Source organism: Emys orbicularis, chromosome 3 (assembly GCF_028017835.1).
Source record: "Emys orbicularis isolate rEmyOrb1 chromosome 3, rEmyOrb1.hap1, whole genome shotgun sequence".
NCBI classification, from domain to species: Eukaryota; Metazoa; Chordata; order Testudines; family Emydidae; genus Emys; species Emys orbicularis.
This window is the reverse complement of record NC_088685.1, coordinates 191,162,898-191,179,091: the sequence shown is the minus strand read 5'-3', so window position 1 is coordinate 191,179,091 and position 16,194 is coordinate 191,162,898. Positions and strand designations below refer to the sequence as shown.

The 16,194-nt window shown below is 43.0% G+C and overlaps 1 protein-coding gene across 1 annotated transcript in view; it reads right to left on the bottom strand.

The window, feature by feature from the left end:
• The window catches only part of CFAP36 (cilia and flagella associated protein 36), a 130,247-nt gene that overhangs the window by 27,898 nt on the left and 86,155 nt on the right, over nucleotides 1–16,194 (bottom strand). Inside the window, exon 7 of the mRNA XM_065400889.1 lies at nucleotides 5,675–5,807. Coding sequence (XP_065256961.1) covers nucleotides 5,675–5,807 — 133 coding nt within the window. The remainder of the gene's footprint in view (nucleotides 1–5,674; nucleotides 5,808–16,194) is intronic.

The following is a 16,194-nucleotide window of genomic DNA, read 5'->3' as shown; positions in this document are numbered from 1 at the left end:
ACTGTTATGTTGGTTTAGGCTCTCCTTGTGTAGTTATTATTATTCAATAAATAACTTTTATGGTTAAGCTGGTTGCTTCTTTCTCTCTCTCTCTCTGAACTTTACTCTTTGGTGTTTTTAGCTTCCCCATTTACTCTGCAGCAACGCTTCTTTTACCTAAGCTTTTACCTAAGCTAAGTAGTGCCCCAAAATACTGTGGGGTTTGCTCATCAAGTGGGTTACTACGAGTATAATTGTGAAGTGAAAGTGGGGATAGGGACGTGCTGAACCTGTGACATACAAGGGTGGCAGCTTGAAAGTGCTGCTTGACCCGGTCTGCTCTGAGAGAGAGAGAGAGAGAGAGAGAGAGAGAGAGAGAGAGAGAGAGTGTGTGTGTGTGTGTGTGTGTGTGTGAGAGTGTGAGTGAGTGTGTGAGTGTGTCCCCTGCAGGATAGCTCCATTGGGAGGAGACTTGCAGAAGGGAGAAGTAGAGCTCCACATGAAAACACACGTGACAAGCAGTACATTGGTAGAATTACAGAACACCCCCCCACACACACACACAGAAGAGTAACTCTAATAAATGAGCATACCCCAAAGTAAGAGGCAAATCTGGTAACACCAGGGAGACAGAATCAATGCAGTTTTATAAAAACTGATTCTGTAGTGAAAATATAGAAAATATGGAGTTTATTAATAACAAACATGTTATATAAATACACACCCAGAGGCCAGAATCTTGGCATAATTTAGGCTGAAGCCTTTAAAACATGTTAAACAGAAGATGCTGTTTTGTGTTTCACTCAGAGATGCTGTAGTGTAACTACAACCTTGAGTAACTACAACCTTTTGCTAAATTATAAACTAACTTTTTTCATCTATTTTATATGCTTTATCCCTATACATTATAGAAATCTAGTAGATCAAGCTATAGTATTTGATATTGTATCACAAGGTAAAATTTTATTATTAGATAAAATAAATCTGAAAAGGTGTTAATTAAGATTTAAGAAACTATACAGATAATTTAAGAGATCTAAATGCATTCTATAACAGACCCCGTCATTTGAAGGAAGTTTCAATGCCTAGGCAACTTGACCAGAAAGTACTGAAAAATAGTTCAGACCATGCTGCCTATTTTAAATAGAAATGTGAGCAATAATATAACTAATCTTTAACAAGGTATAATTGCCAGGTGTTTGTTTTGAATTTAAAAAGCTAATACATTTAAATGGCATCTTGAAAAGCCAATGTGAAGTATAAATCTTTAAAGTGAACCAACCGAAGTGTATAAGATAATGAGGTATGGTCAAATGTGTGTTTGGCAGTTTCATAGAGAGAGTTTTATACATGAAGCAATTGTATTAACCTCATAAGTGAAGTGTAGGGGATAATCAAGTACTGGTACAGAGGTGTGTACAGCTGTTTTGTACTATTTCATTAAATGTTATCTCTAACTGGTGACTGACCACGCAAATGAGTCAAATAACTTTATACTGCTGCATGATTAACTACTAAACAAGACAGAATCATTGAACAGTGTGAAGAGACTTTACATAAAGCCTCTGTTCTAAGGTCAAAATGGACACTTCTGCAGACAGCTAAAAATGCTGATGAAAGAGCATGGAGTTGTGCAAAGTTGGCCAAAGGACACCACCACAAAGGGCCAAGAAAAGTAACTTGTGGAAGTAGATCAATGACTGGCGCTAAGAGAGTAGACGTTCAACATATGATCCCATGTATATCTCACAAACTGGTAGAGCAGATGTTTTGTATGAAGATACTGGAGTTTCCCAGACAAAATTGCAAGTAGTCATAAAGGAGATGCCTTGTTTTCTCAATGGACGATGGTTAGGGACAGAACTTGTATCCTGGTTGGACATTTCAAATCTTCACCAGAAGCTTGGGTCACTTTCTCATTGGCCCCCATCAGCTATATCAAGAAGAGGAACAAGACCATGCCATCCAGCAGAAAAATGTATAAAATGTCCTGAGTTGTTCAACACATTGTTTCATGAAGCAGAAACACTTGGACGAGAGACACTGAACTGGACTGACCAGCAAGAGCATCCCCAGCTTGGCAACAACTAAAGTCTTGTCACTAACAAGCACCCTATTAATTCTGTCTTTGAGAGTCCTGTCTAAGAAGACTGCTGAGAAATCTGGAAAGAGAATAAGAATACTGCTGACATAACAACTTGAGTGAATAACCTGAATGCACTCCATCAATCCTGAGAAACCAGTCACTGCAACTGTGATGCTGAGCTGGAGAACCCACCTTCATGCCAGACCAATTGATAAGTAGAAAAATAACTTTTATACATGTATTGTTTTTCCAAGTGGTGACTTGGTTATGTTTAGCTAAATGCTTCTCAGAAAGTACAAACCTAAGTTAAAATCCTCTGAATGACTAAAATGTATGATGCGTATTTGTGTTTCACTAACAAGTTTAGTCTTAGTTATCTAGAAGGTATGCTAAATCAATAAGTAATTAAGAACACTGAGGTGGGAAAGACTAATTATACTTAAACTAAGCCTACTCATCATTGGCATATGCGCAATATGCCCAGCCATTTAATGGCATCATCATCACCCAAGTGGAGAGCCAGCAGCCTGCCATTGAAATAAATAGCAGGCACTCGACAATGATATGTGACAGTCTGAAGTTGACCACAAGTCATTAGAAAAACCCCATTTAAAGAGATTGGCCACACAGTTGCCCTGTCCTGTTCGAAACCAGTTCAGAGATGACCACAGGTGCCTTGGCAGATCAAAACCTGGTGGACAGATAGTTGGGTCAGTGATGAGAGAGTGATTAATGACGGTCATCGCTGACCACTCGTTGTGCTAAGCAGATTCCACCATCATGTCCTTTGGTGGCATAAATGACCATAAAGGGCATCTAAAAGACAGGTGAGCTGGTGGGTGATTGAAGAGGTCTGTGTACAATGGCATGTCGCTACTCTCACAGATCTTAGCCAGCAGCATGACAGAGGTGTTTTCACGGCAACTATGGGGCGGTACTATGTTGCTAAGTATCAGTAGCCATGGCAAGCGAGTTGCCCGTAAAGTCCCAATAACAATACGAATAGCTTTGTTAAGCTCTACGTCAACCAGCCTCGTGTTAGAAGAGCGACACCAGACAGGAGTTCAGTACTCTCCTGTTGAATAGCAGAGGGCAAGGGCTAATGATCTAAGCGTCCGGACGCTCGCACCCCAGGTTCAACTGGCCAATTTTCTGAGCAGGTTGTTCCAAGTGCTGACTTTTGCTGCTGTCTTCCTCAAGTGGTTGCGGTATGTTAATTTCACACCAAGGTAAAATGGGTTTGGATTATGATGCAGTGTGACGGGATGTGAATGACTACTGCAGCACCCCCTGCTGGATGTCCTAGGGACCAACTCTGCTAATCAGTGCACCCTCTTCTGGTGGCATCTCACCGCCGTCATTTCTGCTCCAAGGACCCACGTCACTCCCAGGACTGCGGCATCCTCTTGATGACACAGCCATCCGCCTGTGCCACACTCCATGGTCCCCAGTTCCAGGGGATCTGCAGTCAGCTGTGCTGCCACTTCCCTCAGTGGCAACTACAGCCCAATGTCTGGCAACTTCCTCAGTAGTGAGGGGTGGGGGGACCTGGGCCAGATCACTACTCTGGGTCCCACCCACTACTGTAGATGGCCGCCACTTGCTGCATCCCCTCTGACTCCTCAGTAGACCTCCCTGGGCCAGTTCCCCACAGCCCCGGCACCCTCTTTGCCCTTGCCTCCAGGCCTCAGCCAGCAGATCCCTGCAGCCTGCGAGGAGCTGCCTTTGGTTCCCTGGGTTTCTGCCTGCAGCACTGCTCTGTCCAGGGTGCTTGCTGCTTTCAGCCTGCAAGACAGCCAGTTCTCCTACCTCAAGCTCCAGGGAGTAACTGAAGCTGCTCTGCTCTGCAGCCCAGCCCTGATTTCCTCTCTGATTGGCTGCCTCCTGCGCAGCCTCCCAAGGGCTCTATTAACCCCTTAGAGCCTAGTGTGAGGGCAGGCACCCCATCACATGCAGGTGTTGGCCATTGAGGAAAACGTTTAACTCATGGCTTGCACTTGCATTTTGCAGATAGAATACACTAGAAACAGTCTTAGAAATGCTCAGTTGCAGGCACCATTGACTACAATAGTCTGCCATGAGCTTCATAACTTCATTCAAGACCATGACAATTTTAGCTGGATAGATAAACTTGCACGAGAGTGTAGCTGGCAGGTTGTTGAAGTACAGGTTGAACAGTATCAGTGAAAGAACTAAGCCTTGAGAAAGGCTGTTGATCTGACACTTCCAGAAGCTACAGCAATTGCCCATGTGTACTCTAAACTGCCTGTTTGGAGAAAGAGCTCTACTACTTCAACCAATGCGGGGCAACTCGAGAGCGTTTAAACAAAAGGCCTCTGTGCCAAACTGTATTATAAGCGGCAGTCAAATCCAAGAAGACTGCTTCCGTCTTTAGATTTTGTAGAAAACCATTTTCGATAAACGTGGTGGTGGATTTGATCACAGATGTTGCATCCTTTTCTAACCCCTGCCTGCTCAACTTGCAAGACATCGTCCAAATCCGGAGCAATTTGTTGGAGGATCAAATGCTCAAACACCTTGAAATACACTGACAGCAAGGATATTGGATGGTAACTCAACACGTTGTAGGGGTTCTTGCCCAACTAAGCCTACTACTACTTGTAATAGGTAACTTTGCTTCCCTATAGCAAAAGTTACTGTGAGAAACCCCTAGTGTTCAGCCTAGAAGTCTCACAGATGTGGTCTAGACAACTGACAACTTCTTAGACAAAAAGCAGCAGCAGCTTTGAATTGGCTTGTAAACTAGAGAATTTACCACTATTTGAACCTTTGGTTAAAGTGGTATAAGAGCCCACCATCACTGGTGAAATTCCAGTGAAGTTAGAATCTGCATATTATGTTTTGGATTTAATGTGATAATTTTGTGTGGTGTAAGTGGCAAAGCTTGGGTATGAATATTACCTAGACAAGGTAATTTTGAACTGAATTAACATTCTTTGACAATTAGGTAACTTATCTAAATTTCTAAATTCTACTGCAGAATTGTTTGGATGAACAGACACGAGCAGTTCCATAATTCCATTGGCACATAAACTTGATTGAAAATAAGAATCTATGTCTAAGGATCCATAGTTCCATGTTGATAGCAAAGTCACCCACCAAGACTAGCACAGAATTAGGTTAAAAGTTTGCCTTTGTAACAAGATTGTGATATGACTTTGAATTAACTCAACTGATTTATTATCTCTTCAAAATTGTAACATTCCACGTTGAGGTCAATTTTTGACATTGTGAACATCTAATCATCTTTTGCTTTCTGCAATTTCTTATTTACTTTAAAAGCTATTTTGGCTAAGACAACTCATAAAATTATAATAATTTTATAGTCTGTTCATTAGCCAAAGAGCACAGATCCAAAGAACAGTAAGAAACCTAGTAGAGGTAACTGGTTAATTAAATTATTATATTAATTATACAAATTATAAATTTGTTTTATAACCTCTCTTTCTCATTTTATTTCTTTTTTTTCCAGGTATGTGAAAGGCAAACTTCTTTGCTGAAAAATTAAGACTCCTATTTCTCTATAATGAGTAGAGATGAGCAGGCTAATTATAATGTAATACATAAAATACTTTCAAGTAACATTACCTAATGATAATTTTGCAATTTCTTCAAAATCATCAACTCTCTCAATATCTTCAGTGGATTCCTTAACTTTTGCTTCTCTTGAATATCCGGGACAGCTGTATGTAACGTCTGATGACTTCAATTTATCATGTGTCTTAGAATTAAAAAAAAGAGTTTGTTACATTTTCTAATAATGTACCTTAGGCATTAAAAATATCAAACAAGAATAAAATATGAACTGTTGGATTGTCAGAGATGGTTATTAACTTTTTGATGAGTTATTAATGCTGCCACGCCCATCTGCTATACTATGGAGGTAAAAAAGAGAAAACGCTTTACTCACTACTAACAGGAAGTCTCCTACTGACTCACTACCATAAATTAAAAGACTTGAGTTTAATTCAAGACGTGCCTCCTAACCCAGAACCACTGAAATTTAGAATTTCAGGTAGGTTGGTATTTGCCTCCATGCCACATAAAGAGATTTGATGCCATACTTCATGTGTGACTGTGGGGGCAGATTTCTGCTGTTCTACCATCAGTATATCAGAGAAATATGAACCTGAATCAGGAGAGAGGGGCATGTGTGTGTGTCTGTAGAAAAGATACCACAATAGCAGAACTTTAGTTAATGGAATGGAAACACTGTTACCCAATGATATCCTTTTTGGGAATAATGTCTCCTCCATTCTGACACATTTGGGCTTGCCTCTCACGCTCTCCCTTGTTGCAAATTCTCCATACTGGGGGGCACAATCTAAAGGGGGAGCATGTGACCAACTGTCTCGTGTGCCCAGCGACCCCTCCCCCACCCTGCGCCCAGGCTGGGACCATCGCTCACTCTCTGCCCCACCAGAGTTATCTGTGTGGGGAGGGAGACTCTGTCCTTCTCCCACTGCGCCACCCCCCAGCTTGTTTGACTGCTGTCCCTGGCAGCTGGGCCTGGGCAGGGAGCGGGAGGGAGACGCTGCTCACATGGCTCAAGGTCACTGATCTGTGCAGCACAGCAGCTGCCTGAGAAAGAGCCTGGCGGTGGCAGCAACCTGGGCCAGCTTCTGGAGATGGGCCAAGCGAACCAGAAATGTGCCGGGGAGAAGAGGGGACTCCGGCTTGCTCAGCCACTGTCCCCGCAGCCGGGCCTGGGTGGGGGCGGGTGGGAGGGAAAGGGGGCAGGGTGCGTGGCCCGCCACTGCCAGATTCTTTCTCAGACAGCAGCTGCGCTGCGCAGAGTAGCAACCAACAGTGGAGAAGCAGCTGGTCCCGCCCTCTCTGCTCCCTGCCTGGGCCCAGGTTCCAAGGACAGGGACCAAGCATGACAGGAGGCAGACACAGAAGGAGAAGGACAGAGCCCCTTCTCCCTCCACCAGGCCAATCTGGGGGGACATTTCACCCCATATGTCCCCCCTACACATCACATCTGCTAGAGGCAGTTCAGATTTGTCCACAGAACGGCAAGGCTTATCCCATCCGTACCACCATCAGGCCAGAAAAGCTGTACAGAAACACTAAATTCTTTTTAGTAGATAACTCTAAACAGAAATGCTTTCTTCAACTATGAAACTATATACAGCCCATTTATCCCAATGGCCTAGGACATCCAAAACTTTCGGATAACCAGTGTTCAGTTAAATAGAAAAGCTATTTGGAGCACTTTTTCTTTTCAAAATTGTCCTGCCAAGCTGCTGCTGAAATAGGAGTAGGTCACAGTATCTGCAAGTAATCATTCAGAATCACTATACAAATACAAAGTTGTTGATTAGCTAATTGAGAAGTGACTGGCAGGTGATAAACATAAAGCTACATGGGCAACACACTGTGGATTCTATAATTAGATTTTTGAAAAAAGGTAAGTTCAAGTAACTGGAATCATACTGTATATATATGGATCTGGAAAAAGACTGCTGTACAGATACCTGAAAAACATATCTCAAGTAGAATCATAGAATCATAGAATATCAGGGTTGGAAGGGACCTCAGGAGGTCATCTAGTCCAACCCCCTGCTCAAAGCAGGACCAATTCCCAACTAAATCAGCCCAGCCAGGGCTTTGTCAAGCCGGGCCTTAAAAACCTCCAAGGAAGGAGATTCCACCACCTTCCTAGGTAACGCATTCCAGTGCTTCACCACCTTCCTAGTGAAATAGTGTTTCCTAATATCCAACCTAGACCTCCCCCACTGCAACTTGAGACCATTGCTCCTTGTTCTGTCATCTGCCACCACTGAGAACAGCCAAGCTCCATCCTCTTTGGAACCTCCCTTCAGGTAGTTGAAAGCAGCTATCAAATCCCCCCTCATTCTTCTCTTCTGCAGACTAAACAATCCCAGTTCCCTCAGCCTCTCCTCATAAGTCATGTGCTCCAGACCCCTAATCATTTTGGTTGCCCTCCACTGGACTCTTTCCAATTTTTCCACATCCTTCTTGTACTGTGGGGCCCAAAACTGGACACAGTACTCCAGATGAGGCCTCACCAATGTCGAATAAAGGGGAACAATCACGTTCCTTGATCTGCTGGCAATGCCCCTACTTATACAGCCCAAAATGCTGTTAGCCTTCTTGGCAACAAGAGCACACTGTTGACTCATATCCAGCTTCTCGTCCACTGTGACCCCTAGGTCCTTTTCTGCAGAACTGCTACCTAGCCATTCGGTCCCTAGTCTGTAGCAGTGCATAGGATTCTTCCGTCCTAAGTGCAGGACTCTGCACTTGTCCTTGTTGAACCTTATCAGGTTTTTTTTGGCCCAATCCTCTAATTTGTCTAGGTCCCTCTGTATCCGATCCCTACCCTCCAGTGTATCTACCACGCCTCCCAGTTTAGTGTCATCTGCAAACTTGCTGAGAGTGCAGTCCACACCATCCTCCAGATCATTAATAAAGATATTAAACAAAACCGGCCCCAGGACCGACCCTTGGGGCACTCCGCTTGAAACTGGCTGCCAACTAGACATGGAGCCATTGATCACTACCCGTTGAGCCCGACGATCTAGCCAGCTTTCTATCCACCATTCATTCCATTCCAGCTTTCTATCCACCATTCAAGTCCATTCATCCAGCCCATACTTCTTTAACTTGGCGGCAAGAATACTGTGGGAGACCGTATCAAAAGCTTTGCTAAAGTCAAGGAATAACACATCCACTGCTTTCCCCTCATCCACAGAGCCAGTTATCTCATCATAGAAGGCAATTAGGTTAGTCAGGCACGACTTCCCCTTGGTGAATCCATGCTGACTGTTCCTGATCACTTTCCTCTCCTCTAAGTGTTTCATAATTGATTTCTTGAGGACCTGCTCCATGATTTTTCCAGACTGAGTGGGGCAGAGTGAGGTAGAAATGGAGCCCCAAAAGAAAAATGTTCAGGTAAATTTTCCATTCTGGATCCTGACCTCAACCCCAGTCTCAGATGGCTGGAATGAAGGGATAAGAATGCGGTTCTCCCTTTCCTAAAATTAGCAGCTTTAATCTTTTGGGACCACTGGGTGGAACACTTTCCTGACAAATGCTACTGCTACTGGGAATGGAAGACCAACCCTGTAATGTTTTATAAAGGTATTGATGGACAATCAGGTGTCCAATTTCAGATTTACTCAGATGTGGCTGTTGTCTTTTCTGTCCAGGCAGCAGCAAAGGAATGTATTGAGTGGATTCCTATTCCTCCTGGGTCCAGTTTATCTGCAGCTGCACACTGGTTGATGATGTAGCACTTAATCCACCAAAATATGAAGGATTTAGATGCTTTTAGGCCACACATTTAGGCTGCAAAAACAAATAAGGATGATTTCCCGAAATGATCAGTTGCACTAAGATAAATTTAAATAGCTCTTTTCAAATCTAGCATGTGTCACGCTATTTCTTTGGACTCTAGGAAGAATGATCTCCTGTGATATAGGAAAGAGAAATTATTTTGTAACAAATTACTCTGGAGTACAAAGAATACACCTTTATGAAACATGCAGTATGGTATATGTCTTCTAACAGTAGAGGATTTGTAACTCTAGTCACCAATGTGACTGTGAACAGAAAGCACGTCTTTAAGAAGAGGCAATAAAGGAAATTAGATACCATAAGTTTGAATGGATGGGATGTCCAAGCACTGCGAACAGGTTCCAGGTTGGGGAGGTGGAAAATACATTGTGATGGCAGCATGTTCTTGCTCATTTTAACTAGGGAAGGGGACTTTTTGTGGGGTGTGCAGCTGGAGGGTAGAGCACTTTGGGTCAACAGTGGGAAACAGAATGCTTGGGGCACCTGTACAGGGCAGGAGTTGGGAAATAGTTTGGGGGAAACAGTAAACAAAAACAAACAAGTTGTATACTTTTCAAGATTTGCTTGTATGTAGTCTGTCTTGTATACTTAGATTTTAAGTCCTTTGGAGGCTCAACTGTTTGTACTGTACCTAGCACAATGGACCCATGATCTCTGTAGGGCCGCGAGGTGCTATTGTTATACAAATAATGATGATGACTTGGTTTAGACAGATGTATTGGAACCCTCACGTCACTGAATGATCTACCAGAGACTTGGATGAGCCTGCATTTGAGATTGTTCTTAGAACTGAGATGTGAATTGCGATAGTGTGTGAGGTCTTAGGTCGAAATCAAGGCCGTCTTGTAAGAAATCCAGCAGAATTTGGATGACTGGTTTCTGGGGGTTGATCTTACTAATAGTGACAACAGGAACAGAATTTTGTCCCCCTTTTGTGGAAGCCAAAACGGTGGAAGGCTTGCAAGAGACTAGGAAAGTCTCATACTTTGGAGGGATCTCATTCAGGACTTGCCATTCAACAGCCAACTGTCACATTCAGTTACTCTGGGTTGGAATGCAGGAGCAAGCCCTGCAATAGAAGATCCTCTCTGCTGAACAGACAGACTGGGGACTTCTATGACACTTCCACTTGGTATGTGAATCAGTTTCCTTTGCCAGTGTGGGGTGATGAAAATAACCACATTTCCCCTTTTCCAGTTTACTGAGCTCACTCTTCATAGCATTAGAAGAGATAAAGCATACAAAAGCAAATTCAGCCATCTCTGTGCCAAAGCCTTTGTTCCCAGATATCTACGATCTGCTTACTTGGTGAAGAACTTTGTCACATTTCAACTGGCTAATAGCTCACAGTTTAGCCAGTCCACTTTTGTGTCCCGTGTCCCTTTTATATGGTTTGCCCTGATGGAGACTAAGGCCAGGTCTACACTACCGCGGTAGTTCGACAGCTGGCAATCGAACTTCCGTGTTCGATTTATCGCGTCTGGTCTGGACGCGCTAAATCGATCCCGGAAGCGCTCGCCGTCGACTGCGGTACTCCAGCTCGGCGAGAGGAGTACCGCGGAGTCGACGGGGAGCCTGCCTGCCACGTGTGGACCGCGTCTGAACCGCGGTAAGTTCGAACTAAGGTATGTCGACTTCAGCTACGTTATTCACGTAGCTGAAGTTGCGTACCTTAGTTCGAATTTGGGGGTTAGTGTAGACCAGGCCTAAGTGACATTCTGCCTGGGAGAGGATCTGAAGTGCTCTGGTGTTTAGCTTCTGGTATCACAGAATCATAGAATATCAGGGTTGGAAGGGACCTCAGGAGGTCATCTAGTCCAACCCCCTGCTCAAAGCAGGACCAATTCCCAACAAAATCATCCCAGCCAGGGCTTTGTCAAGCCTGACCTTAAAATCCTCTAAGGAAGGAGATTCCACCACCTCCCTAAGTAACGCATTCCAGTGCTTTACCACCCTCCTAGTGAAAAAGTTTTTCCTAATATCCAACCTAAACCTCCCCCACTGCAACTTCAGACCATTACTCCTTGTTCTGTCATCTGCTACAACTGAGAACAGTCTAGATCCATCCTCTTTGGAACCCCCTTTCAGGTAGTTGAAAGCAGCTATCAAATCCCCCTTCATTCTTCTCTTCTGCAGACTAAATAATCCCAGTTCTCTCAGCCTCTCCTCATAAGTCATGTGCTCCAGCCCCCTAATCATTTTTGGTTGCCCTCCGCTGGACTCTTTCCAATTTTTCCACATCCTTCTTGTAGTGTGGGGCCCAAAACTGGACACAGTACTCCAGATGAGACCTGACCAATGTTGAATAGAGGGGAATGATCACGTCCCTCGAGCTGCTGGCAATGCCCCTACTTATACAGCCCAAAATGCCATCAGCCTTCTTGGCAACAAGGGCACACTGTTGACTCATATCCAGCTTCTCGTCCACTGTAACCACTAGGTCCTTTTCTGCAGAACTGCTGCCTAGCCATTCAGTCCCTAGTCTGTAGCAGTACATGGGATTCTTTCGTCCTAAGTGCAGGACTCTACACTTGTCCTTGTTGAACCTCATCAGATTTCTTTTGGCCCAATCCTCTAATTTGTCTAGGACCCTCTGTATCCTATCCCTACCCTCCAGTGTATCTACCACTCCTCACAATTGAGTGTCATCTGCAAACTTGCTGAGGGTGCAATCCACGCCATCCTCCAGATCATTAATGAAGATATTGAACAAAACCGGCCCCAGGACCAACCCTTGGGGCACTCCGCTTGATACCGGCTGCCAACTAGACATGGAGCCATTGATCACTACCCGTTGAGCCCGATGATCTAGCCAGCTTTCTATCCACCTTATAGTCCATTCATCCAGCCCATACTTCTTTAACTTTCTGGCAAGAATACTGTGGGAGACCGTATCAAAAGCTTTGCTAAAGTCACGGAATAACACATCCACTGCTTTCCCCTCATCCACAGAGCCAGTTATCTCATCATAGAAGGCAATTAGGTTAGTCAGGCATGACTTGCCCTTGGTGAATCCATGCTGACTGTTCCTGATCACTTTCCTCTCCTCTAACAGTATCCTGTTGCTGGTTTACTGAATCAGGATATGCTCATTCCTCAAGTGATCCTGAAAGTCCTGAAGGGTTGTGACTGCTCTAATTTCTAGGAAGCTTGTGCTCTGAAGCCTGTTTGAGTATGACCAAATCCGTAGGTATTGTTTTGTCTCAGATGTGCTCCCCATACTGAGAGGCTGGAATCCGTTGCCAAGATTTTGGGGTCCAGATAGCAAAGAGAGGATTCAGCCACCATATGGGCTTTCAATTTCCACCAAGTGACACACTGAATCACTCTAATCTATGACCCAATAAATATTTTGGCTAACATTTTCAAAAGCACCTAAGTGACTTAGGCATCAAAGTCCCATTTTCAAAAGTGACCTAAGTATCATTGACTTTTAATGATTCACATTTGAAAATAGGACTTAGGTGCTTTTCTATATTTGACACTGTCTCCTCACTGCCTCTACTACATGCAGAGAAAGCTGAGCTTGAGAGTCCTTTCCCCAGAAAAATGTTAGCCTATAAAATTTCTGCAATGGAAAGCCTCTCCTTCTTTTAATCAACATAAATCACTGCTACTGAGTTGGCTGTTTTGTAGCCTCTCAGAATGACCTATAGGCTACAATGCCGAAGATGTTAATTATGAACAACATATACCATTCTGAAGAGTCAGACATATGGGGTAAGAGTCTCACTCCGGCCCCTTTACACTGGGTAAAATGGCTAAAGCACTATAAAGGGGCTATAAATACGCTGGGGATCTATCCATGAAAAAAAACCCTGGCACAAGAATAGCAGAAGACAGCTGTAAGACAGCTTTCCAAAGACCCCCCCACAAACCCTGTCATAGTGGAGGCAAGACTGGAGGCAGGAAATGCATGCCAGAATGTGGTTGGAGCACAGCACAGTGATGAAGCTGAGTAGCACTGCAGCCATTAGGACAGCCCACAGAGGCTGCTGTAACTTAGACCCCAAGAACATCTAAATTATTCTGGGGGCCACTGTCATGCCCAGAGCAGCCCAGGATAGGAAATGTGCAAAGGCAACATAGAGTTTAGCAGCTTAAAGGGGCAGCACAGAATCTCACCCCTAGGCTCTAATTTCCAAGAAGTCAGGCATATAACTTTGAAAAAACAAGAACCCACTGACGTAGGAAAGTAAATATAAAAGTCAGCAAAGTGTCTAAAAGCTTAGGAAAAGCCAGACAGTTCCTTCAGGTAAAAGATAGCCTTATGTTTCCAAGGAAAGTTCTCCTTTGAAGGAGAGTGTGTCTTTTGTAGGATTTGAAAATATGTGAAAAGTTTGACAGGTGGGAAACTTATTTGTGTAGTCACAGTATTCATTAGCTGATTCAGGAATTACTCAGCCTTAGAATTAAAAAGACCGGCACCCTCAAAAAATTAAAAGTATAAAAACAAGGGATATCAAAAAACACAGTAATAAGACATAGGACAAGGTCAGCACAAGTGCACAAGGGTTGAGATTTTCAAAAGCACCACAGTGATTTGGAAGCACATGCCCAATTGAAAGTCAATAGGACGTCCTCCTAAGTCACCAAGTCCCTTTTGAAAATCCCACCACATATGACTATGTGCTTAAAAATTAAATGTTAACTTCCTAAGATTTATGAGGCAGTATCCAGAAAAAATTCCACACAGTGAAAAATCAAGTCAGAGTACCAGATTTTTAAGACTTCCATAATAAAGACTTTGTGCAACAGGGATAACCTGTTAAGAATGAAGAATACAGTAAGGAATAAGAACCCAATCTTGCCCATGATGTCAGTGGCACTTTGCCTGGTAATAAGGGTTTCCTTCTATTGAGTCCTACTTTTGTGAGATAGCAGCATAACACACACACACACAAACACACACACACACACAAGATAGATAGATAGATGGATAGATAGATAGATAAACCAAAGTCTGCCATCTTTACTCACACTGAGTAATATTTTACTCCTAATATAACAGTCCCATTGATTTCAATGACACTATTTGTGCAGGTAGGAAAAAGTTTGGTGCAAAGTGAGTAATGAGGATAAGATTTCAGTGCCTCCAGCACCAAAAGTGTGCCAATATATAACAAGACGCATCCAGCCTGAAGTGTACTTATTCCACTTTTGACACTGAAAATTTAAATATTAAAAAATAAGATATTTAATGGACATGAAACATTTTCAGAATGAATTTATACAATTTAAATTCCATTTTACAACTTTATTTTACAGTAGAACCTCAGTTACAAACACGTTGGGAATGTAGGTTTGTAACTCTGAAATGTTCGTAAGAACATAACATAAGAAAGGCTATACTGGGTCACACCAAAGATCCATCTAGCCCAGTATCCTGTCTTCCGACAGTGGCCAATGCCAGGTGCCCCAGAGGAAATGAACAGAACAGGTAATCATCAAGTGATCCATCCTCTGTCGCCCATTCCCAGCGTCTGGTAAACAGAGGGTAGGGACACCATCCCTGTCCACCCTGGCTAATAGCCATTGATGGACCTATCCTCCATGAACTTATCTAGTTCTTTTTTGAACCCTGTTATAGTCTTGGCCTTCACAACATCCTCTGACAAGGAGTTCCACAGGTTGACTGCATTGTGTGAAGAAATATTTCCTTTTGTTTGTTTTAAATCTGCTGCATACTAATTTCATTCCCCTAGCTCTTGTATTTTGAGAAGGAGTAAATAACACTTCCTTATTTACTTTCTCCACACCAGTCATGCTTTTATAGACCTCTATCATAGCCCCCTTAGTCGTCTCTTTCCAAGCTGAAAAGTCCCAGTCTTATTAATCTCTCCTTATATGGCAGCCATTCCATACCCCTAATCATTTTTGTTGCCCTTTACTGAACCTTTTCCAATTCCAATATATCTTTTTTGAGATGGGGCGACGACAGCTGCACACAGTATTGAGGATCTGGGAATTTATATAGAATGGTATAGAATATCTATATGATATTTTCTGTCTTATTAGCTATCCCTTTCTTAACGATTGCAAACATTCTGTTCGCTTTTTTGACTGCTGCTGCACATTGAATGGATGTTTACAGAGAACTATCCACAATGACTCCAAGATCTCTTTCTTGAGTAGTAACAGCTAATTTAGACCACATAATTTTATATGTATAGTTGATATTATGTTTTCCAATGTGCATTACTTTGCATTTATCAACACTGAATTTCATCTGCCATTTTGTTACCCAGTTTTGAGAGATTCTTTTATAGCTCTTCGCAATCCGTCTGGGATTTAACTATCTTCAGTAGTTTTGTATCATTGGCAAATTTTGCCACCTCACTGTTTACCCCTTTTTCCAGATCATTTATGAATATGTTGAATAGGACTGGGCCCAGTACAGACCCTGGGTGACACCACTATTTACTCTCTCCATTCTGAAAACTGACCATTTATTCCTACCCTCTGTTTCCTACCTTTTAACCAGTTACTGATCCATGAGAGGACCTTCCCTCTTATCCCATGACAGATTACTTTGCTTAAGAGCCTTTGGTGAGGGACTTTGTCAAAGGCTTTCTGAAAATCTAAATACACTATATCCACTGGATCCCCCTTGTCCACATGCTTGCTGATCCCCTCAAAGAATTCTAGTAGATTGGTGAGGCATGATTTTCCTTTACAAAAACCATGTTGAAGCTTCCTCAACAAACTATGTTCATCTATGTCTCTGACAATTTTGTTCTTTACTATAGTTTCTACCAGTTTTCCCAGTACTGAAGATCACC